This window comes from Geotrypetes seraphini, chromosome 19, assembly GCF_902459505.1.
Source record: "Geotrypetes seraphini chromosome 19, aGeoSer1.1, whole genome shotgun sequence".
In the NCBI taxonomy this organism is placed as follows: domain Eukaryota; kingdom Metazoa; phylum Chordata; class Amphibia; order Gymnophiona; family Dermophiidae; genus Geotrypetes; species Geotrypetes seraphini.
In genome coordinates this window covers 26,980,899-27,006,775 of record NC_047102.1, presented here as the reverse complement: position 1 = coordinate 27,006,775, position 25,877 = coordinate 26,980,899, and the positions used below count along the sequence as shown (strand labels likewise).

Sequence of the window (25,877 nt, the reverse complement as noted above, 5' to 3'; positions counted from 1 at the left end):
AGATGCCAGACCTGTGGGAGAGGGAAGGGAAACAGAAGGGGAGGACAGAGATGGAAGATTGATGGTTAGCACGGAGAAAGAAGAAAGTTATCAGAAGACAACCAGAGCCTGGGACCAACAAGATTTGAATAATGACCAGATAACAAAAGGTAGAAAAACTAATTTTATTTTCTGTTTTGTGATTACAATATGTCAAATTTGAAACATGTATCCTGCCAGAGCTGGTGTTATTCCGCGAACGTGAGTTAGGATTTAACAAAGAGAGGAAAAGTCTTTTTTGTTTGTTTATTTTGTTTACACCACAGCGCCAGTGTGTTTAGGAGAGGGCAAAGGGGGTGAAGAGGCTATAAAATAAACCCACCAGGATATTTAAAAAAAAACACCCAATTGGGCAGGAAAATCGAACCGAATCGAATCGAAAAATCGATTCAATAGGCTGAATCGAATCAAAATTTTTTTTTACTGAATCGGGCAGCACTAGTTAGCGCACACGTTGATTTAGCGTGCGCTAAATCCACGCTAAAACGCTTAGCACGCCTTTGTAAAAGAGGGCCTTTGTTTTTTTTTTTCATAGAATATCAGGAAAATCTAGACAAAGTATGATGAAGGAACAGCTATGTGATGAAAGGTTACACAACACAAGCCATGAAAAGAGAGGCTTGTGAGAACTGTCAGATGTACATTTTTTTCCTGCTTTTGGAAAAATGCCCAAAGCCGCAAATGTGAATAAGCGGAAATCCAGTTCATCTAAGTGTACAACAGTGGAATGACTGTAGCCTTTTAATACTTTGGCATGGAGGATGCATTAGAATTGTGTTACAAGATAACATAGAGAAAAAAAAATAATACAGTCTCGGATAATACAGAAAGCTTTCTCCTTCTGTGTTGTAAGCCTTAAGGGTAATCCTACTGTCTAACTTATCAGCCTATAGTGCTCAGGATCAAATTCCAGCATGGCTAGCACAGCTTTCCACCTTTCAGAAGTAAATACAATGATTGCTGCTAACAGATACTTAGAATTGCTTAGTACATCTGTACAGCTAAAAATAAAAAGCTTCCTAGAAAAACACTAACATGCACTGTATATAGTCAAATATATGCCAAGAGTTTGGGGTCCAAAAATGGGGAGTCAGCTTATATTCAGGTCAGCACCCACCTGCCCCCACCCCCCCCCCCCCGGACGTGTTGCAGGCCATTGCTGGGCCTTCCGTATGACCTGGTGGGCCAAGTCAGCAGGAATTCCTCCTGTCTCCTGTCCTGGCCGATTCTACAAACTTTCACCTCCCTCCCGCCTTACAAATCCCCGGTGGGCCAGCAGTGTACCAAGGCATAAGCGAGTTTCCTGTGCTCCTGCCCTATCCAGTGCTGCTATCTGAATGGCTGCTGCGAGTTCTTGCAAGTACCGTGAGAACTCACAGCAGCCATTCAGCTAGTAGTTCTGAATGGGACAGGAGCACAGGAAGCTTGTTCCTGCCCCAGTATACTGCTGGACCACTAGGGATTCGAAAGGTAAGTGGGGGAAGCAGGAGGGAGGTAAAAATTGTCAGAGTCAGCCGGAACAAGAGGCAGGAAGGATCCCTCTTATCCCAGCCCACCGCTGGACCACCAAGTAATATGGCAGGCCCGGTGGAAGCCTGAAAGACATCGGAAGGGAGGGAGAGGGGACAGGGTGCAGAGCTTGGCAGGGAGGGAGAGGGGACAGGGTGCAGAGCCTGGCAGGGTAGGGGAGGGAGTGAGGTATGGAGGGGCTGGGTGCAGAGTCTGGCATGGAGGGAGGAGGGACAGGGTAGCACTTAGTGAACTTTAGTCACAGAAGACCTTCAGATAAGTTTCATTCAACATATGATCCATTCATAATAACTTTGGATTATCACCAGTTCGTCATCAGTCCTCACATTTTTAAATTTATCATCATTTTCACTTTGAAGAAACAAGCAGAAGGCACTTCAATTTCCATTTTCCATTTTCAAAGCTGTACTTATCTTAAAAGGGAAAGAAAATCAAATTTGTACGCCATTGAAAATGGAAATTGAAGTACCTTCTGTTTGTTTCTTCAAAGTGAAAATGATGATAAATTTAAAAATGTGAGGACTGATGACGAACTGGTGATAATCCAAAGTTATTATGAATGGATCATATGTTGAATGAAACTTATCTGAAGGTCTCCTGTGACTAAAGTTCACTAAGTACTTTAGTGTTTATCTCCTGGATTAGATTGTCCAAATACAGAGGATCATTTCTTAAATGTGTAGCCTAAATGTGCAGCAGACAGAACCACCAAAACTATATGCATACATTTACAGCCACTATTTGCTATGCACAAAATCTGAGAAAAATGTATCTGCCTGCAAAATACATTAGAGGAAAGAACTAGCTGCCGGCATGGAATGAAGCATCATCCTTCAGCTCAGGCTCCCTAAAGCCAGTGACTCTCTAGTTCAGTGTTCTTCAACCTTTTTACACCTATGGACTGGCGGAAATAAAATAATTATTTTGAGGACCGGCACCGGGTTGCGGACCAGCGGTTGAAGAACACTGGGCTAAGTCATGGGCCAGACCCTGCCCCAATAATAGTACTAATTGTAACACTATTTTTTCCATTCATTTTTCATATACAGTATGCAAACAATATAATCTTATTAACAACACAATGGTTAACCACAAAATTAAACTATACAGAGCACACAATATGCTTCTCAACATTCATTCCTACCAGAACATGGTTAACCCCTATGCAAATAAGGGGCCAAAAACTAAAAGTAGTAATATATACAAACGAACCCCTAAGATTCAAGACCCTGCATGCAGTGCAACCCCAGAGGAAAAGAAACTAATGCATTTCTTCCTGAACAGACAGCAGATGTAAATCAATCACTAAATTCAAAACTAAAATCATTCCCCCTACCTTTGTTGTCTCCCTCCCTCCATGCTGTGCCTTAACTTCTGGCCGTTTTATACCGCCCCCGGCGTTATCTTCGGGCCGGCTCCCTCTTCCTCAGTGCCGCAGTGCACAAAGCCGTGGGCAGCAGCTCCTCACGCATTCCACGCCTGAACCGGAAGTCTTCCCTCTGACATTGCAACATCAGAGAGAAGGCTTCCTGTTCCAGCGTGGGACATGCATAGGAACCGCTGCCCACGGCTTTGTGCGCTGCAGCACTGAGGAAGAGGGAGCCGGCCCGAAGATATCGCCTCATTGATCGCGCCGCGGACCGGCGATTGAAGAGCACTGTCTCGGCCAGACGCACGTGCCGGCCCTGCGGACTGGCAGGAAATTTCTGCGGACCGGCATTTGAAGAACACTGCTCTAGTTTACCCATTAAGCCAGTCCTGATTGGATAATGAACCAGCTTCTACTGAATTTTACATAAAAACTGAGATCCTCTGCAGTGGTGCGGCGAGGGTGAGTGGTGCTCCTCCCCTGCCCTCTTCTCCACTCCTCTGCTCCTTCCTGACCCCCACCCCCCACTGCCGTGTATGTACCCCCTTCCCCTGTCCCTTTATTATTTTCTAGGCGGGAGTGTGTGGCACAGGGGTTAGAGCTACAGCTTTAGCACCCTGAAGCTAGGGGTTCAAATTCCTCTCTGCTCCTTGTGACCCTGGGCAAGTCACTTAATCCCCTCATTGCCCCAGGTACACTAGATAGAATTAGACAAATTCCTGCAGAACCAGAACGTACGCAGGTGAGGCTGGACTCATTTAGAGCACTGGTCTTTGACCTATTGGGCCACCGCGTGAGCGGACTGCTGGGCACGATGGACCTCGGGTCTGACCCAGCAGAGACATTTCTTATGTTCTTATATGTTCTTATGTTCTAAGGGCTGCCATGGGAGCTAATCATAAATTCTAAGCGTTTACCAATTAAAAAATTAAGATGGGGAACAATTAACATACTTGTTAATGACAAGACGTAGCATACATGAAAACAAGAGGATAGTAGGGGGAAATACAATTTTAAAAAGAAAAGAGTACAATTAAGATCAAAGTCAAGAGGGCATGTCATGTTCAGTCTTCATTAGGGAACTGCTCGGCACCTCCTCTTATACGCTTTAATTGCTTTTGTAAACCGAAGAGCATTTTGGTTGTGTTGCATTCGCTGCTTTTACGCAGGCTAGTTCATTGCAACATTTTATGTTTGGGACTACTGAAATTGAACTTTGATAGCCTTTTTCCAATTACAGACAATTCAGCTGCAAGGCTTGCGACCCCCCCTTTTCTGGAACAGTTTATGCTTTTTAATTATTCACCTTTTGTTAGAGGGAAAAGGTGAATTGCGACTGAAAAATCCTTCAGTTAACTTGTTCTCCAAAAATATTACAGCCCGGATTCTATAAACGGCATCTGTATTGGCGGCCACCGATCGCGTCTCAATCACGCATCGGTGCCATTAATAGAATCGCGGGCTGGTTTTTAAAAGCAGGCGCCTTAAAAGTAAGCCAGCATTTTACAAGTCTACATTTAAGGCCCCCTGTTTTGCGCCTTCGGAAGCACCTAGGGGGCGCCTAAGGCCACTTTTGGCATAAACCACGGCCGCACTGGCTTCTGGCATCCTTACGCATGCCTAGGTGCTTCTGTAGGTACGTGAATGGTGCCCTTCAATATAGGCGCCATTCATCGCATCGATTTCTTAAAAAAAATGTGTGTCCCGATTGGTTAGTTAGATACAAATATAGAAACATATGATGGCAGATAAAGGCCAAATGGCCCATCTAGTTTGCCCATCCGCAGTAACCATTATCTCTTTCTCTGTTCGAGAGATCCCATGTGTCTAGGCCCTGCTATCGCCTAACTTTTGGACACTGTTCTGAGAATCTGGGCCTACATGATGTTTGTGCTCTTGGGAGAGTAAGATCCACAAATCTTAATGTGTCTGGAACCCTTTTTTTTAAAAAAAAAACAATTTGCCAGTACTTCACTGATAAAATTTAGGGAAAAGATTGAAGGCACATCTCTTTGCTGAAGCCTTTGGTACACAATGAATAGTTACAGTATTATATTTGTTCTGATTCCTTATAAAGAGTGATAGTGAAAGAAGGGCTATGTCTACCCTATTTTATTAGGAAAAGTTCATTTGTGAGCCATACAGACTTGTAGAAATGATGGCATGTAAATCATAATATATGAAATTACATAAGGGGAAAGGGGACTTGTATACTGCCTTTGGCATTTCAAAGCGGTGGGCACTGGAGGATTAAATGACTTGCTCAGGGTAACAAGGAGCAGCACCGGGGTTTGATCCCACAACCTCTGGGTGCAGAGGCAGCAGCTCTACCAGTGAGCCACACCTTCCGTGGCAATTCTTATGTTATGTGAGTCAAGTATAGGACAGTGAAGCCATTGTGACATCACTGATGAGTTTGGCTCTTAGGCATTGGTGGAATGAGGCATTATGACATCACAATCTCAGCTCTGGAATGTTGCTACTCTTTGGGTTTCTGCCAGGTACTTGGGACCTGGGTTGGCCACTGTTGGAAACAGGATACTGGGCTTGATGAAAGGGGAAGGGAATACTGCTTCTTTGTGGCTCTGGCATTTCAAAGCTGGGCACTGGAGGATTAAGTGACTTGCCCAGGGTCAAAAGGAGCAGCACCGGGATTTGATCTCACAACCTCTGGGTGCAGAGGCAGCAGTTCCATCAGTGAGCATGCATACACCTGCATAATTTTAAATGGTTTTAAAATGCCTCCCACATTTACAAAGTTTATATAGTATTTGACATTTTTGTGGTTTGTGGCATGCATATCTATATATAGATAGAGATACAGACATATATAGATACCTACGACTAAAACACATTGCAAATACAAATTTTAAGTATACAACAAAAGACTGTTACTTTTATGGCTTTTGGTGAGAAACAGAGTGATTATTAAGGTGACATGGTAATAGTATCTCATCTCTGAGTGTTACTTTCAAAAGCTGGTCTTTTCCTCACCTTTTGGGGTCTCCTTTCTGCACTTTGACCCAGTGTTCCACTTGGGCTATGTTGGTTTTCCTTTGGGTCTCTTTCTCTTGATTTGTTGCTCTGGGGGTAATCCCTCTTTTATATCCATCCGTACCATTGTATTGCACGGGACTAGCGCCGACATTCAGCGAGTTAGGCAGCGTCCCATTCTTCTCCAATGGCTGAGGCTGAGCCGTTCGGGACCGAGACGTCCGGGGCACCAACTCTTTGTACACCAAATTAACTTCCGAGTGCTTGGGTTTTCCTGGTTTGCCCTCCAGGATGTCGTTTTTGAAAGTGTAACGCTCTTCGTTCTCCCTCTCCTTTCTCTTGTCTTTGCGATTTCCAAACGAAAAGGTTTCGTCTGCTTTCGCAAAGTATTCCTTCCTATGGACAACTTGAGCCTCAGCACAGCCCTTATAAGAATCAAGGTGGTTGGCTTGTGGCAGAGCAGCCTGCCATTCCATTATTTCCATGTCTCTGTAAATAAATTGCAGATATATCAGTCAAAGTGCAACGGTGCTCTCTGCAGCACATTTATCACATCGAATATCTGAGTCAATAACCGTTGCCTATAAAATATTTAAGCAACCTTTAGATAAACTTCAAAGCAACATGCAATAAAATGACTGGAGGTATTACAAGGAGCATCTGCTTTTACAGCTGTGCACGACTTAAGAAACATCTGTGAGCTCATTTAACACATGCATAAAACATTGTACAAAAAACAACAGAGGTTGTTTTCTCTCCTGTTACAATAGTGCAGAACTTACATAATCTATTACCTTATGAAGATCCCATAAGAACATAAGAACTGCCGCTGCTGGGTCAGAACAGTGGTCCATCCTGCCCAGAAGTCCGCTCACGCAGCGGCCTCCAGGTCAAAGACCAGTGCTCTAAATGAGTCCAGCCTCACCTGCGTACGTCCCAGTGTAGCAGGAACTTGTCCAGCTTAGTCTTGAAACCCTGGAGAGCGTTTCCCCCTAAAACAGACTTTGATCGGTCCTTCTTCCCCGCCCAATACAATAGGGTCAATTTTCAAAGAATTACAAGTGGATTAGTGGCTTTGTGAGTATCTTTTTCTGGTACGCTGTCAGTACCGCGAAGGACATTGGCGCGCCGACAATCCCGCCCCGACATTTGCACGCAGGATAAATGCGCCCCACCCTATTTCCTTCATTTGTGGACGAAATTGTAAGTGGATTGGGGAGGGCGGATGTTTGCGGCAATGGTGCACATTGGCATCCTCCTCATTGTAGTGGGGGGAGGGGTTCCCTCAGAGCGTAAAATTGAAAGTTTGGAGTTTGGACCGGGACTTGTAAGTGTATAGGGCAGGGGGTTTTCCCCCCAACCCCTCCAAACCCCCTCTCAGAGCACAAACGGGAAGGAAATAGAGCAGTGCACATTTGTCCTGCACGCGAATGTCAGGGTGGAACTGTCGGCACTCCAATGTCCTGTGCGCTTTTGACGGGTCACCCTTTTTCCTAATTTGGTTTTGAGTAATACTATATATAAAACATTTTGGGTTTTCTTTACCAAGATTGATTTCTGTAACTATTTTGACAAATCCAACTTAGGAATTCTCCATTGAACAACCAGGATGCTGGTCCCCAATCTGTTAAGTGTGATATTAACAAACCTCTTGAACCCTGAATGTGTCTGCAGGAGAGCTGCTTGATTCATGGCTCGGATCCAGGCATTCATATCCTCTTGTGTATCTGCGCTGAAGTAGTAAGTCCGCATCCCAGAATTCTCCGACTGCGAACCGATAATCGTGCTCTTGTTGAGGAAGTACGCGCGCATCCCGGTGTGTACTGCCTGTAACAGATCACGATCAATCAATAATGAAGAACCTTTTAAAGAAAAAAAAAATAACAGTACACTCTAAAACATAAAGCGCCTTGCAGATGTTGGGGCTCTCTGTGCTGCTCAATTCTTATGAAACTTAGAATAATTATTTTGTGGCCTTCTTTGTGGAGGGTTTTCTTTTAAATTATGATTTGATAGCATACCATCTGATGTTTATAATCAGCTATTTAAATGGTTTTAAGCAGCACTTTCCTCATGATTCTCCACACACTAGTTACTCCACGTATCTACTACTATAGGACTTTCAAGGACCCCTGAAGACGACTATCTTGCCGAAACAAGGACCGTGTTGGGTCTTACGCTTTCAGCGAACTAGGTTTAGGTTTTTACGTGGATTACTTTTTTATGTGGATTGCTTAATTGTACTTTTGGAACTTTGAAATTTTCAATAAAGTCCATTTCAGGAACATCATTACTCCACAGTGTTTTTTCGATTTCTCTTGGACTTTCGTCTCTGTGGATTTCCTAGGGTCAATTTTTTTGTTTTTATAACATAGTAACATAGTAACATAGTAGATGACGGCAGATAAAGACCCGAATGGTCCTTCCAGTCTGCCCAACCTGATTCAATTTAAATTTTTTTTTATTTTATTTTATTTTTTTTCTTCTTAGCTATTTCTGGTATTTATAGTATAATATATGTCCATATTATTGGCATAATAATCATATAACAAATATAAGGGTTTTTTTTCACTGATCATTTTTAGGACTCATTCCTGAAAGTACCGTATATACTCAAATATAAACCGAGACTTTTTGTCCAAGAAAAGGCATCAAAAATTGCCTCTCAGTTTATATTCAGATCTACCCTCTTACCCCCTGGTGTCAACCCTTCCATTCACCTCATTTCCTGTGGTGTCCCCCCTATATTGGCACCACTGCCATCAATCCTGGCAGAGATCCTGCTTCCTTCCTTCCTCCCTCTCTCCTCTTGCTGAGCACATGAAGTTCCCCTCCTGGACCTACCATACAGTGCTGGAGATCTAACGGTGAGCTAAGGGAGGAGCAATCCTCATACATTGCTGCCCATAACAAAAATGGCTGCCGTGACTTCCAGGAGCAGTCTCGCATGATTGCCTTTGGAGATCACGGCAGCCATTTTGAAATTGGAGCTGGAACATGGAAAATTGTGCACATAAGCGTATGGCAACAAGATGGCATACTATGTATATACTTGCCATATACGGGCATTCCTGGAGCCATGACAAAGTTGTCATATACATTCATTATTATACATACAACAAATGTTATATCTTTTACTGTTTTTGACACCCCTAGTTAAGATACATTTTAGAAATTATAGGGTTACCAACAACTCCAGAAAAAGGAGGACAGATCGAGGAATCTGGGTTTTATTTCCATTGGAAGTTATGGAAGTAAAGCCCAGAGGCCTCAATCCGTCCTCCTTTTTCTGGAGCCATATGGCAACCCTAAATAAGTTATCACTAGGATACATATTTTTGCATGGTATCGGGAGCAGAAAGTGCTGCAACAGGGTAAATTACATTTTCAGTATTATTTTGATCAGTTGCTTAAAACACTGAGGTCAATATGGAGTTCTCATCTCAAACAAGAACCATGATTTTTCTTGAAAGCAAGGAAGCAGCTTTTGCTCCTTCACTTTCTTCCTGCTAAAAACTCGGCTTTTTGATCAAAAACTCATTCTGCATTGTTTTATTTTTACTGGTGGCGTTATTTCATTTCTGTTTTAAATTTTGCATTTAGTTTATGTCGTGTTTCCATCAGGCACTGGTTTAGAAAGTTTGTCTGCAAAGCTGGAATTTTAAAAAGGAGGAAATTATATTTAAAGTCAGCTTAAAACGCTGCTTTGTGATTTGTGACCAACACTTGATGGCAGAAGCAACATTAAAATCGTATACCTTAACCATAAACCTCGTTGTATTTGGAGTGCTGCACTTTATAGGTTTATTTCTTAATAATTGCTGCTATTAAATATAACACGTAGTGTTTACAGTTCTGGGCAAGGCTGTTCAAATGGATATTTATTAGCCCCACTTTAGGGGAAAAAAACAGCTTATAGTCTAAGGATGATAAACTTTATCTCTAATAAAGACATGTTCTGGATTACAAATGGTAAATAAGAGAATTGATCGAGGGTCTCCAGAACAGTTCTGTCTAAGGTTGCATTGGGTAAATTACTTGTAACTGCAAACTTATTATGATTTTTGTGACGCAATTGTTATGGTAGAATGATGCTGGAATATTATTAAAATGAATAAGTTACTTGAATAGAAATCTAAATGCATTGTGAAGGTAAAAAAAAACACAATTCCAGAAAAGTATCTGTAGGCCCCCCTCCTGAACAAAAAGGGATAGGAAGTTTATCTGTTTTCACGTTGTCACTCTTTTCCACTGATAAAATCTGGCATGCATCCAATGATTTGGTGGGGGGGGAGGGGGGCAGGGAGGAGGAATAAAACCTTTTCAAGAAAACCTTTTTGGACACACAAATAGTGTTCTTGTACAATCCCACTTTATTCCGGGACCAGTGGGTTTTTTCCCTCTACCCGCCAGGACTTTGTAAGAAGCCTCAAAATTTCAAAGACTTAAACCGCTCACCCTCATACCTCATCACTGTTCCAGTGTCTCAGTACCTCAGTCATTCTTTCTACAAGCTAGGCTGTAGGAGCTGACCTTTTCTGCTCGTGTTTAATTTTGCGTATTTTCAGTAGTTTGCGTTTGCAGTTTTAGCCCTCGCGCTGGGAAGGTTCCCTGCGGGGACATCCTTGACTGCGAGAGATCACAGACCTTTGGAGAAAGCCTGCTTCAAGGGGGTTCCCTGCTTATCAGTAAGCCCCCTGGACAGACTGCACATCAGAACGTAGCTCAGGAACCTTTTCCTTGGTAGCTAGCTCACCCTAGGTCAGGGGTGTCACAGTCCCTCCTCGAGGGCTACAATCCAGTCAGGTTTTCAGGATTTCCCCAATGAATATGCATGAGATCTAATAAATCTCATGCATATTCATTGGGGAAATCCTGAAAACCTGATTGGATTGCAGCCCTCGAGGAGGGACTTTGGCACCCCTGCCCTAGGTTCATCCGCTAGTGGGTAGAGCGCAGGCTGAGCGGCTCCATGGAGGCACGCCCGGGATCAGAGCCAGACTGTGTTCCTTCACCAGGCATCTGCACGGCATGGCAGAGGGTGGCAGAGGTCTCCGGCCGTGGTGAGTCAGGCCGGTAGGGCAGTCAGAAGATTTCAAAATCCAGATTTCCAGTTCACTGAGACAAAGGATCACCCTGTGAGCTGTTTTCAGTTCTGTCTGGTCTCTCTCCTTCAGCACATATCACAGTGAGTACAGGCTGACAGCCTGAATCAGCAATTTTGAGGGCCTTAAAAAGGGTGTTTTGAGTGGTTTCACTGCATACCCTACCCTTCCCCATCTCTCAAATCCTAAAATCAACATTTTTTTAAGGGTTCCTGTGATTTTTCTGAGCTATTTTTTCATAGGGTTACTATAGGAAGACGGATTGAGACATCCAGGTTTTACTTCAACTGAAAGCAATGAAAGTAAGGAAGATAGATTGAGACATCTGGGTTTTACTTCTATTGAAAGCAATAGAGGTAAAACCCGGATGTCTCAATCCGTTCTCCTTTTTCTGGAGCCATAAGATAACCCTAATTTTTCATCTAAAATCTGCACCTGTGGCAGCCATCTTGGATTTTTCCCAGTTTGAATTTAGACATATTTTTTATACTTCCAAGTTTCGTTTTTTCAAGAAAACTTCATAGATGGCCTCCCTAGGACAGGATGGGATGGATTAATGCAGGATGGCTGGCGGATGCGCAGCCATGGGCCACAGTAGTTACAATCAATGTGGTCCCTTGGGCCCGAGCCCATCTGCATCTGCCGCAGGATGCTCTGCTTTTGTGCTGGAATACCCAGCACACCATCACCACCCGCACAACCCGCAGTGACACGAGCGCCCTGCAGTACAGCCCCCTCTCCAGTTCCCAGAGCTACTTGAGAGGCAGTGAATAGCAGCAGAGGCCTCCCCAAGAGAACTGGAGGAGCCACGTAGCAGAGGCAGTAGTGGAGGCGTCGCTAATGGTAATTAAGTTTTTGGGATGTGGAACGAATTGTCCGAGTTTACATTAATTCTTATGGGAAAGTTGCTTTGATATACGAGTGCTTTGGATTACGAGCATACTTCTGGAACAAATTATGCTCGTAAACCAAGGTACCACTGTATTTACATTCCTTAGCAGATATAATTCCCTTCTTATTAACCTGAAATTGAGATGAAGGATCATATTCTAACCTCTCTGATAGCTGTTGGTCTCTTGCAGTTGTCGTTGACCCTCAGAGAGATAAGAAATTCTATTCAACACAACCACTCCTCCCCCTTTAAATGCTCACATAATAATAATAATAGAACTATCCTGTGAGAAAGATTTTAAAGCTAACCACTGAGTTTAGAACCATAATGAAAATGAGTCAGTGCATCACTGGCTTAGTGCAGTGTTTCTCAATTCTGGTCCTGGAATACCCCCTTGCCAGTCAGGTTTTCAGGATATCCACATTGAATTTGCGTAAACTTGATTTGCATACACTGCCTCCATTCTATGCAAATATCTTTCATGCATATTCATCGTGGATATCTTGAAAATCTGACTGGCAAGGGGGTGCTCTAGGACCGGGTTGATGGCTTCGTGGCCTACTATTACTACTATTAATTATTTATATAGTGCTACTAGACATATGCAGGGCTGTATAGAGTCACAAAGAAGAAAACAGTTCCTGCTCAAAAGAGCTTACACTCTAAACCAGGGGTGTCAAAGTCCCTCCTCGAGGGCCGCAATCCAGTTGGGTTTTCAGGATTTCCCTAATGAATATGCATGAGATCTATTAGCATACAATGAAAGCAGTGCATGCAAATAGATCTCATGCATATTCATTGGGGAAATCCTGAAAACCCGACTGGATTGCGGCCCTCGAGGAGGGACTTTGACACCTGTGCTCTAAACAGCCAAGACAGACATACAGGATGTATCACTGTATCACAGCTAAAATTAAGCAAATCATTTTTGTTCTGGAACGAAAGATTAGGTTCTTATCTTTGCTAATCTTCTTTCTTGTAAATCCACACTTTATTCCGGGACCAGTGGGTTATTTCTTTTATTTTTTATTTATTCAATTTTCTATACTGCTCTGCCAAGGGAATTCAGAATGGTTTCATGAATTTATTCAGGTACTCAAGCAGTTTTCCCTGTGGGCTCACAATCTATCTAATGTACTTGGGGCAATGGAGGGATTAAGTGACGTGCCCTGGGTCACAAGTAGCAGCACAGGTTTGATTCCAGCAAGATAAGTGATGTTTTATATTAATTTTCACTCATTTAGTATCATTGGTGGTAGGTAGGTGGTGCCCTGATGTTATTCATAACACCGTGAATCGTACCGCTGCCAGTGTGTTAGGTGTTAATTTCACTGAGCACTATTATTCACATATTGAGTTGTGCATGATATTAGTTTTTTTATTTTTTGAACGGATCATCTTGTACAACCAGCCTTGTGATTGCAAAATGTCCACTCATGCATTTCTGCAATACCAGTTACACAATAAGAAAAGGTGCAACAAATAAAGATGTCTCTCAACTCATCTGGACAATCAGGTTATCCTTTATTCTTCCAAAAATACTCGACCCGACATGTACATGTTTCGGCCCTAAGGCCTGTGTCAGGAGTCTGGAACAGCCAAGGGACGGCCGGAAACCAGAGAGAAAACGGCTTTTGTGCTGTGTGCTCTGAAACGTGCCTTGATACACTGCTTTCTCTCAACCCAGGTGCAGCACCGCTGGCTTCGCATCTAAAACCAGGGAGCTGAAGGATTTTCATTACCGCAAATTGGAAGCCAGCGGTGCTGCACCCGGGTTGAGAGAAAGCAGTGTAACAAGGCACGTTTCAGAGCACACAGCACAAAAGCCGTTTTCTCTCTGGTTTCCGGCCGTCCCTTGGCTGTTCCAGACTCCTGACGCAGGCCTTAGGGCCGAAACATGTACATGTCGGGTCGAGTATTTTTGGAAGAATAAAGGATAACCTGATTGTCCAGATGAGTTGAGAGACATCTTTATTTGTTGCACCTTTTCTTATTGGACAATTCCACTTGTTTTTATTATTCTGTTTTCTGTGGATTTGTTTCCCCTGTGTTTTGTGCATACCAGTTACACACACCAGCAATAAGATGAGCTCTTTGTAACCCTCAAAGGTAAGGACAGCAACGGAATCAGTGAAACCATTAATAGGAACAAGGAGACATTCACGAGGAAGATTCAATTTACCTAGAAATGATCATGCCTTGTATTCCTAAACAGCATGCTACAGACGGTTTGCTGTTAATTTAGTTCAAGGATAAAAATCTGTAGTTATTTTAAGCCCTGCAGTCCGCCTGCTTTCCTGCCATAAAATGAATTAGCAAACGTTACTCAGTAAATGAACTGGCCTGTGCTTCTCATGCCTCGGTCTGAAATATATTTACCATACCTTAAATGAATATTTGCGGCTGATACGATCTTCAAGCCCAACAGGAGATATTACATAGCTCGGCAATGGTATACTGCCCAACACAGCCTCTTCCCTGCTGTCTGATCAATCAGAAGAAAAAGAACCATTAATTTCTGCATTTTTAAAGAACTAAAGAAACTGAGGGCCTCTTCTATCAAACTGCGCTAGCAGTTTGTAGCACGTTGAGCCGCGCTGCTCCCGACGCTCATAAAGTTCCTATGAGTGTCAAGAGCAGCGCAGGCCATTCAGTACGGCTCTCTGCGCTAAAAACTGTTGGCGCAGTTTGATAGAAGAGGCCCTGAATATAAACCATATTCTATTTATGGCACCAAAAAATTGGACGCTGGCTAGAACAGCACTTAGCAAGATTCTATAAAAGGTACATGCACCTTATAGAATCGCACTAAGCAGCAATGTGTGTCACAAATTTTAGGCGAACCCATTAAGGCTAAGGAAAACATAAGAAATGCCATAATAGGACAGATCGAAGGTCCATCAAGCCCAGTATCCTGTTTCTAACAATGGCCAACCCAGGTTCCAAGTACCTAGCTAGATCCCAAGTAGTAAAACAGATTTTATGTTGCTTATCCTAGGAATAAGCTGTGGATTTCCCCAAGCCATCTCAATAATGGCCTATGGACTTCCCTTTTAGGAATTTATCCAAATCTTTTTTAAACCCTGCTATGCTAACTGATTTCACCACATTCTCCAGCAACAAATTCCAGAGTTTAATTACATGTTGTACGAATAAATATTACTCCAGTTTGTTTTAAATCTGCTACTTAGCAGCTTCATCACATGCCCCCTAGTTCTAATATTTTTGGAAAGAGTAAACAAGCGATTCACATCTATCCTTTCCATTCCACTCCACTCCACCAAACTTGTGCACATACTGGGCGTATTCTATAACAGTATGCTTAAATTCTAGGAATGCCCACAATCTGTCCATGCTCCTCCCCTGGCCATACTCCCTTTTCAAATTCACGCACAACTGGTGCATACTTTTTATAGAAACACACCAAGCTGTGCATATTTTTAATTAGTGCCAATTAGTATGAATTATGAGTTGTTAATTGCAAATTATTAGCACCAATTAGGCTTGTTAAACAATTAAGCTGTGCGTGAAAATTGACTGCACACACACCATGTAGTGAACTATTTACAGCATTATATAGGAAGCAATTCTACTTCCATTTAGGTTCCTCGAAGATATGTATTCTATAACAGAATGTAGGTGACTAGGATATGTTCTAGAATTCTAGCTTAACCTGGTATTGATCCACCTCACATTTAATTTATTAACATATAGGTCCCTTTAAGCTGAGATTTTTGACGTCAGATACACATCACACCATAACCCCTGTAAATTATATGGCAAGCCCTCCAAAATGCCTCCCCCCAACCTACTATCTACCATCCCAGTAGACCTTATGCCTGCAAGTGTCACCTACATAGCAGTGGGTTTCTGGTAGGCTTACACTTTCCACCACAAGTTAGGGTGGTATACGGGTCTGGGTCTCCTTCTCTGCAGTCCAGTGCACTGTCCAACAGGCTACTCCAGAGACCTGCTTGCAGCTCTACTAGGACTAGCCATAGAATCTGTAGATGTCATAGAGACAGATATATATTGTTTCATACAACTATTTGGGAGGTGGGAGATGGTCAGTGACCACTGGGGGAGTATGTGGGGCCATATTTTCATCCCTTCAGTGGCCATCTGCTCAAAACGTGCCTCTAATACACCCCATTAAAGGTTAGATGCACTGGAGACAAAACGACCAGAAAGACGTCTAGAAGTCAGTTTTGAAAATGCCATTTGGACGTTCCGACTAGTTAAGACATCCAAGTGCCAGTTTATGCCATCCTTTGAAAATGAGCCCCATGGTGACACAGTAGTTGATGGCATTCAATCCATCCAGTCTGCCCAACAAGGTATGATGTGATGCATATTTGATCTTGGTTTGTCTTTGCCATTTTCAGGGCACAGACTATAGAAGTCTGTCCAGCACCAGTTTTGTTTCCTAATTACTTCCCATCTAAGCACCGCTAGGTTTCTTTGGTTCCATTCTCTTTCCATACAGTGCTGAATTCATTCCAGAACTGAGAACTTACTGTTCTGCCTGGGACCTCATACATCTGAATGTATGCCTATAGGGCTGTATTGATTGCCCCTGTTGCTGCAACTGTTTAATAATGGAAGTTATCAATCTTCACTGTGATGATGCCTGTGGATAGGATCCATAAATATTTTTCACTTCTGTAAATAAAATGCACTGTGTATCAACTGTGGCTGTATATCTGAACTCTTTATGAGGTGCCAGTTTGGGGAATAATAGCACCTATAGGTTTGTTTCTGATCCAGTTCCCCAAATTGGATAGCAAAATAAGGCGAACCCCATCTGCAGAGGGATCTGATTTACCCTATTCCTGTGTGTGAGTTCACTCCTAATGTCTGACTGAGCACCTTGAAAAAGAACCTTCACTCTTCCTGGGTAATTCACAAAACATGCTTACACAGAGAAGAAATTTGGTAGAGGTTTCCAAGAACTTGTTCAACCTCAGGCAGGTCTGGGACAACTGAGATTATTATAGATCAAGACCTATAAATGACAGAACAAACTAATCATCTGGTTTGGAAATGTTTTCATACACTTTGGAAGTTACGCACTATAAGATTCTTCCTCCTTTAGACTCCTGGTGCAGTTTGCTCGACTACTGCGATATTGTCTACTATGCAGATCTCCAGAGAATGCGACTGGTCCAGAACACAGCAATAAGGTTAATTTTTAACCTGAAAAAGTCCGACCATGCCATTCCTTTCTATCGGGGGCTACACTGGCTGCCAATTGAGGCCAGGGTCATTTTTGAATTTGGGTTGCTATGTTACAAAGTGTTGTTTGGACCTACAGCTGACTATCTCATGGAACATTTTGCACTGGCCATTCCAAAACGTTCCCAACGAATTTTGACATCATTTGCCTTTCCTTCTTTCAAGGACTGTCGATACAAAAGGTACTTTAACAGATTACTTTCTTTTCGGGCTACAGTTAGAGATAAAGAATTAAGCCAGTTAACAGCGAGTGCAGTGTCCTAAAAACATTTCAGAAAGCTCCTATTGAGCAATTTTGAATTGTAATTCCTGAGAACGTCCCAGTTTCTTTAAGTTGTAAACCGCATAGAACTGGAAGGTAATGAGGCATACAAATGATATTGTAATGTAATGGTGGCTTGGAAGTCCTGATCAATTACCCTGGTTGCACCCCCTAACATTAGCCTTGATGCATGCAATATCTACGGTTCATAGACAACCCCGCGAAAGACAAAGGCGCGCGCCGACAACTGAGCGCAAGATGGAGGCGCGCACCGAAGAAAATTACAGTTTTTAGGGGCTCCGACGGGGGTTTTTGTTGGGGAGCCCCCCCAGTTTACTTAATAGAGATCGCGCCAGCGTTGTGGGGGTTTGGGGGGTTGTAACCCTCCACCTTTTACAGTAAACTTAACTTTTTCCCTAAAAACAGGGAAAAAGTGAAGTTTTCAGTAAAATGTGGGGGGTTACAACCCCCCAAACCCCCCACAACGCGGCGCGATCTCTATTAAGTAAAGTGGGGGGGGGGGTTCCCCCCCCACACACCCCCGTCGGAGCCCTAAAAACTGTAATTTTCTGCGGCGCGCGCCTCCGCGCTGCACTCAATTGTCTGCGTGCGCCTTTGTCCCGGCGCGCTTTTGACCTGACAGGAATATCTACTCACCTTTGTAGTAGAACAAACAATGATCGGTAAGCACAAACCACCGCCTTTTCCATAATCGCATGCCTGAACTGTCCTGCAAACGTGACAGATTTGTGGAAGATTACATTGCAAGTCCTATTACATCTCATGCTTGTTGAGGCCCTGCCTCAATATAAACATACATTTGACAGGTCCTCCTTGAGAACAAAGAGATGATCTAATAACTTCTGTACAACAAACATAAACCAAGAGTTCCGTGGTCGAACATTACAAAGAACATATCTTGGGCATTGTAAAACAGGCTGTTGCAAGCATTTGACGAGGGTAAGTATAGCTATCAGATACTGGGCGAACTGCAGAACAGGACAGCAAATAAATCTGTAATTAAGGGGCAAAATTTAATACAGATTTTCTTCAATTCTTTGCCATGGGAAAATGGCTTAGTACAGAGGGTTCCAAGGCAGGACAGACTCCTCATATAGACAAAACACATGATACAGTAGACTCTCTGTTAACCGGAACTCAAGCAACCAGCAAAAAAAAAAAAAAAAAATCTATGAAATACTGTAATACTTTAAATAAAAATGAAAATAAAATCAATTTCTGGCGGAAATTTAAGTGTAAACTTGGCACGCCACACCTGAGCACATGTCCGGTAGTTTACCTGGAACAGTTTATGGTATGGCATAGTATTAGTTAGGCCTATTTTTAATAATAACTCTCAAGCAACCAGAAACTACATTTATCAGGCCTCCATCAATCCCCATGAGTGCCGGTTAACTGAGTCTACTGTAGATGCTAGCAACATCCACACTGAAAATAGTTACACGAAATACTGCGACAGTACCTGTTTGTGAAGCCACCCTCTCACCACAACGGGAACGTTGGGGTTCCTTTTGATGGAATGGTCCCTCTTCCCAAAGCTGTGAACTTTATTGCTAAGCTTCTGAGGCTTAAAATAAAGAGGTTTTATTGAGAATTATTTATTATTATTTATTGGGTTTCATTAACTGCCTTTTCATGAAGAGAATTCACCCAAATCGATTTACGAAACATTGAATAGTAATCAGCATTCCCTCACTATTTGCAGTTTTCCTATTCACAAATTCAGTTATTCGCAATTTTTTTTGGGCTTCTAATTTTCATCTATTTGCAGGCTGCTCAAACCTCCCCCGACCTTACCTGGTGGTCTAGCGGTGACGTGGGGCAGGAGTGATCTTCCTACACTCCTGCCCCTTGCAGAGTCATCATCAAAATGGCTGCCTTGAGTTCCCCGTTGTAGTCTCGAGACTCCTGCCCCGCGTCACCGCCAGACCACCAGGTAAGGTCTGGGGACGCAGGAGGGAGGCGGGGTGGGTCAGAGCCGGCCCAAAAACTTATTCGCAATTTTTCCCTATATGCAGGCTGGCTCTCCACCTAACCCCCGCGAATACGGAGGGAGAACTGTACTCTTAAGTATTTTCCCTATCTGTCCCGGCAGGCTCACAATCTGACTGTGGTACCTGGGCCAACGGAGGGTTAAGTGATTTGCTCGGAGTCACAGAGCAGGCTGGGATTGAACTCACAACTTCAGGGTGCTGAGGTGGCAGCTTTAACCATTAGGCCCCTCCTCCCCTCCTGCGCCAGAGTATTGGCACTAGGTTTTAGGATTTTTCAATTATCATGCAAACATCAAATCTAGCGTGAGAAAACTATTGGTCAAAGTCAGGGATCAGCAACCTTTTTAAAGCAAAGAGGCATTTTATCCTAAATGCTTGACCTAAGATTTACAAAAAGCCACAATGGATAGAGAACGGGCTTTGAGATATGATTTTTAATACAATATGGGAATATATGCATTTAACACAAAAACAAAACTTCAAGTACTTACTGAATTTAAAGAAAAACAATTTGAGACTTTTGTCACTTTATTTCTGCACAAAGTTGTTTCATGACCATTTCTCCCTCTCTTACCCCATTCTCATCCCTCCTGCGATATATTTCCTTCCCCCACAAACCCAACCCCACTCACAAATATGATGCTCTTTCTTGATTCAACGAGTCAGCGGCGATTCCTACAGCTGCTTGCCGCTAAACCCGAAGCCTCTCCTCTGTCATGTCCCGCCCAGGCAGAAACTGGAAGTTCTGAAAGAGGGTGGGGATGCGGCAGAGGAGAGGCTTCTGGGTTAGCGGGAGGCAGCTGTAGGAATCGCTGCCACTAACCCGTTGAAGCAAGAGAAGAGCTGCACCCACGTGGTGAAAGAGCCACATGTGGCTCACGAGCCGCAGGTTGCCGACCCCTGGTCTAAGTCACCTTCTCTCTGGAGTGACTTAGCACTGTCTAACATTACGGAAGAAACACACTTGGAGAGGAGACAAATCCACCAATGCTGTCTTCCCAGTTGGTTTTCAGAAGACACATCAAGCCAATGCCAGGTCACTTAGGATACCAGCACTGCTGTCTTTATGGAATTAATTCTATAACTGTGTGCCTATATGGAGGTGCCTATATGGAGGCAGGAGAGGGCAGCCGAAGTGCCGGTGAGTGAAGAAAATCACTCGCTGTATGCTCTGACTGCTTCTTCCTGTACTAAAGTCGGGCCTTACCTTTCAGGAGCTGCGTGTCAAATTACTCGCTGTATGCTCCGACCGCCTCTTCCTGTACTAAAGTCAGGCCTTATCAATCAGGAGCTGCGTGTCAAAGCAGCTCTCGATTGGTGAGGCCCGACTTTAGTACAGGAAGAGGCGGTCGGAGCATACAGCGAGTGATTTCCTTCACTCGCCGGCGGTCCAGCTGCCCCTCCTGTCTCCCCTGCTTAAAAACCGTAGTCACGGTTTTTCAAGATTCGCGAGAGTTCCTGGAACGGAACCCCCACAAATTTTGGGGGAGTACTGTACATGGTAATTCTTTTAAAATGAATAGGATGAACTGTTTTGCTACTCAATTTATAGTTAAGCTCTGGAACTCATTGCTAGAGGATGTGGTTACAGCGGTTAGCATAGCTGAGTTTAAAAAAATGTTTGGACAAGTTCCTAGAGAGAAATACTGTATTTGCCCGATTGGCAAATACAGTATTCTGTGACAGAAAGCAGGCACCTACTTTTCTTTATATAATACTAGCATAACCAAATACATAAAAGCCAGCTCGGAAGGTGCCAATGAGTGTTGAGCGCCACCCAGGGCAGGATTAATTCATTGAGGGCCCCTAGACACACAAGTACACTGCGCCCCCTGCCTCGCCCCACCCCACCATGCGCCCAGGCGGAAACAGGAAGCTGCGTCAGAGGGAAGCTTTGGGCAAGCAGTACCGCTTGCACAATTACAGTTCCCGTTGCCTTTCCTACCCGCGTTGCTTGCTTGACTTACTTTCTGTCGATGGGGATGTTGCCAATCAGGGTGGGGCCTACGTTGCCGATCGATGCTGGAGGGGCCCATCGCCATTTGGAAAAACAATGTTGATGCCTTCCTTCATCGGGCCCCCCTGACCATTTCGGGCCCTAGGCATGTGCCTATTTGGCCTATTGGTTAATCCTGCCCTGGCGCCACCAGTAATGAGCAAGCTGCTTCATAGTATACTGGGAGGGAAATTTGAGTTCTGCACTTCCAATCATTCTGAAATGCTGTACCTATGACCAGGTATATACATATGCATGTGCTTAGGTGCGAGCTCTTCCACCAGCCACAGAACTGATGGAAATGTGTACATCTATATTCCAGAGAGGCCACAGAACTAGAGGACATGAAATGAATATAACATAAATAAGAACAGCCATACTGCATCAGACCAGTGGTCCATCTAGGCCAGTATCCTGTTTCCAACAGTGGCCAATGCAGTACCTGGCAGAAATCCAAATAGCAGCGAGATTCCATGCTACCAATCCCAAAGCGAGCAGTGGCTTCCCCTATTTCTCTCTAGGAACTTGTCCAAACATTTTTTTAAACTCAGCTATGCTAACCGCTGTAACCACATCCTCTAGCAATGAGTTCCAGAGCTTAACTATAAATTGAGTAGCAAAACAGTTCATCCTATTCATTTTAAAAGAATTACCATGTGCAGTACTCCCCCGAAATTTGTGGGGGTTCCGTTCCAGGAACTCTCGCGAATCTTGAAAAACCGTGACTACGGTTTTTAAGCAGGGGAAACAGGAGGGGCAGCTGGACCGCCGGCGAGTGAAGGAAATCACTCGCTGTATGCTCCGACCGCCTCTTCCTGTACTAAAGTCGGGCCTCACCAATCGAGAGCTGCTTTGACACGCAGCTCCTGATTGATAAGGCCTGACTTTAGTACAGGAAGAGGCGGTCGGAGCATACAGCGAGTGATTTTCTTCACTCACCGGCACTTCGGCTGCCCTCTCCTGCCTCCCCTGCCCGGTCATTCACGGTCGGAAAATATCGAGACCACAAACTGCCAACCGCAAATTTGCGGGGGAGCACTCTACCTTCATTCAGTGTCCCCTAATCTTTGTACTTTTTGAAAGAGTAAAAAATTCAGTTCACTTTTACCCATATTACATCACTTAGGATTTATTATACTTCAACAGTTGCTCTTCTTTGAACCTTTTCTAATTCTGCTATATCTTTTTTGAGATATAGCAACCAGAAATGAACACAATACTTAAAGTGAGGTCGCACCATAGAGCAATACAGAGACATAATAATTATTTATCATCCCTTTCTTGACCACCACCTCACAATGGGCAGAAAACTTCAGCGTACCAACCACAAAACACCTAGATATTTTTCTTGGGTGCTTACCCCTAAGGTGGACACTAGCGTCTGATAACTATGAGTCAGGTTATTCTTCCCAATGTGCATCACTTTGCATTTGTCCACATTAAATTTCATCTGCCATTTTGGATGCCCAGTCTTTCAGTTCCCTAACGTTGTCCTGAAATCTTTCACAGTCTGGATGTGTTTTAACAATTCTGAATAGTTTTGCGTCATCTGCAATCACCTTTCTTGTCGTTCCGCTTTCCAGATCTTTTATAAATATGGTAAACAACCCCGGTCCCAGGACAGATTCCGGCGGCACGCCACCATTCAAAAAATCCAAGAGACTGTAGAAAAATGTCACGCAACAAACAAACAAGGAACTGCAGCATAGTACTGGTCTGACCCAGCAGCGGCAAATCTTATGTTCTTATGTAATGTACAAGATGCCAAGTTCTTGATTTAAAAACAAGACTCTGCAGCAAGATTGATTACTGGGGTTTCAAGAATGACTCATATAACCCCAGTGTTGAAACAACTGCACTGGTTACCTATGCAGTTTAAGATTCTCTCAATCATACAGCAAATCTTATATCAGGTTTCCCCGAGGGCACTAAAGGAGTTTTTTTGAAATCTATCAACCCAGAAAATGTTTGAGATCTGAAAATGGTATGAAGTTGAATTTGGAGGATAAGATGTTAGTCTCTCATGTTAAGATTCGGGCAAAAATGCTGTCTGTAGCAGGTGCCAAGCTTTGGAATGCGCTGCCTGGTATTCTGCGATTCTGTGATGGGAGACTTAGCTTTAAGAAAATGTTGAAAACACAATTATTTGTTAATGCCTTCATGTGCTAATGCTATTTGCTGTTGAAGCCTTACCGTCCTGTAAATGTTTTTATGGGATTTTGTCTTTCCATCTTGTAGGATGAATTTGAAAAAGGTTTTAAATATGACACTGTTAGTTAATGTTTAATTGTGTCTGTTCTGTCGAAACACGTTTTAGTATTTTTAATATGTATGCATGTAATTTTGTAAACCGCATGGTTTTTATGCGGTATATAAATTTTTAAATAAATAAATCGCAATCCTTAAGACATAGAACAGTTTGTATCCAAAGTATGGTCCAATTGTGTGGAAAACCGGGACCCGACAAGGTCCGTGTTTCGAAAACACACTCCTTCCTCAGGGGTCCTAGTGTGAGAATGTTAATGTGTAAGTAAGATATGTATATATTTGTGAGAAAAATGAGAATGGCGACAGCAATGATGCGAGATCGTGGAACGTTGAACCAAAATTGTGGAGTGACATGGAAGCTACTGCTGGATAATGTGAAAAAAATGAATCAATGAGTCTTAATCAAGAGGGATGAGCAATGTGGATACATATGGAAAAACCATGTATCCTTCTGTGAAAATTAGTGCCATGTGAAGCTTAATAATAGTGAGCAAGTGACATGTGTGACGATGCTAAGACATCAAGGAAAAGGAATCAGTATAACACCAAACATATCTACCTAAAAGGTATTCAACCCACTTGCAGGGGAACCATAAGGATTACAACTAGAAACAAAAACTAAAAGGAACATATAGGGCCAATAAGAAGCATGTTTATGGTGTCATTAAAGGTTAAAACCAATCAGAACAAATTTGGAAAAAACTATGATCACGATAAAAGCACTGTGTGAAAAAGGAGACCCTAGTGCTGAAATGCTGGAACTCAAAAGCAAAATCAAAGCAATGCGAAGGCAGACAAGAAGAAGGGTGAAAAACGAAACTATCCAAAATCTAATCTAAATTTTAGGGCCTCTTCTATTAAACTGCGCTAGCGGTTTCTAGTGCGGGGAGCCGCGCTGAATGGCCCACGCTGCTTCCGACGCTCATAGAGTTCCTATGAGCGTCAGGAGCAGCACGGGCCATTCAGCGTGGCTCTCGGCGCTAAAAACTGCTAGCACAGTTTAACAGAAGGGGGGTTAGTCTTGTATACCAAATCATCTCCTAAAAATAGGAGCTCGATTCGGTATGTATAATTAGATCACAAAGAAAAATCCATTAACATTCCTTGGAGCTAAAAAGTGATGAAACATAGTGGTTTTTAAGGGTTTGCCAAAGATCGTGAATTTTCCTCCAAAGTCCTTTAGAATCCATCCAATTTAAATTATCTCTTGCTTAGACTATGGCAATACCCTTTTTAAGGGAATTATAAAAAAAAAAAAGACATTCAACGTCTTCAGATTATCCAAACCACCGCTGTCAAAATCATCTTCAACGCAAAAAAATTCAACCATGTAACGCATCTGTTGGTCAAAGCACACTGGTTGCCTATCTCACACCGTATCACCTATTGACGCTCAAAACCAGACTAACTGGGCAGCTAGAATTCATCAATAGACTATTAATACTCCACTCCTCTCAATGCACTCTCCGGTCATCTAATCATAATCTGCTAACAATTCCATCATTCAAATTTATCAACACTATGTGCATTATCTTCTCTGTCACCGCCCCTATGCTCTGGAATTCAGCTTTGGCTTATTTACGAGAAATTTATACGTTAGAGAATTTTAAGACCAGGTTAAAAACAACGCTTTTCAAAGACGCTTTTGCAGTATGACCGTCCTTTTAAGGACTTTTTAGTTGATTACTAGTCCAGTCCCCCTGGCTAATCGAGCAGTTTAGGGTAAATATTTAGTTTCCCTAACCTTTCGTTTTTCCCTTGATTGTTCTTTCCCTCTCTAATTATTGTAGTTCTACCCTTCCCTTTCGTGTCAGTCTACTTGGTTTGTCATGTTAGTCCTAGTACCTGTCTCTCTGAATGTTTTTTAGCTATTAATTTTAATGTGTTTGTATTTCCCTGCTTATGCATTTTATGGAAATTTGCTTTGTAATTTTTAAAAGGCAGGATAACAAATTTTTAATAAACTTGAAACTTGATAAACACAATCTAATTTGAGGAGGTAGTCCATTCCATATCGCAGTTAGTAAGTATGGAACGGAGTGTGAATTTTTACTAATGGACTTGATTCCTCTCAAAGATGGAAAAGAGAGCTCATTCATAAGAGTTGTTCTCGTGCCCGAAGATCTCATGGTGTTTAGAGACAAAGGCATCAAAGGAACAAATAATCCATGT

General features: G+C 43.0%; 1 protein-coding gene across 6 annotated transcripts in view; it reads right to left on the bottom strand.

Annotated features, from left to right (window-relative positions):
- The window catches only part of PLEKHA7 (pleckstrin homology domain containing A7), a 437,534-nt gene that overhangs the window by 133,929 nt on the left and 277,728 nt on the right, over positions 1-25,877 (bottom strand). For all 6 annotated transcript variants that reach the window (XM_033928326.1, XM_033928327.1, XM_033928328.1 and 3 more), the window contains 5 exons: positions 18,910-19,014; positions 18,084-18,156; positions 14,314-14,414; positions 7,581-7,759; positions 5,933-6,421 (listed from right to left, as the gene is read on the bottom strand). In XM_033928326.1, coding sequence (XP_033784217.1) covers positions 5,933-6,421; positions 7,581-7,759; positions 14,314-14,414; positions 18,084-18,156; positions 18,910-19,014 — 947 coding nt within the window. The remainder of the gene's footprint in view (positions 1-5,932; positions 6,422-7,580; positions 7,760-14,313; positions 14,415-18,083; positions 18,157-18,909; positions 19,015-25,877) is intronic.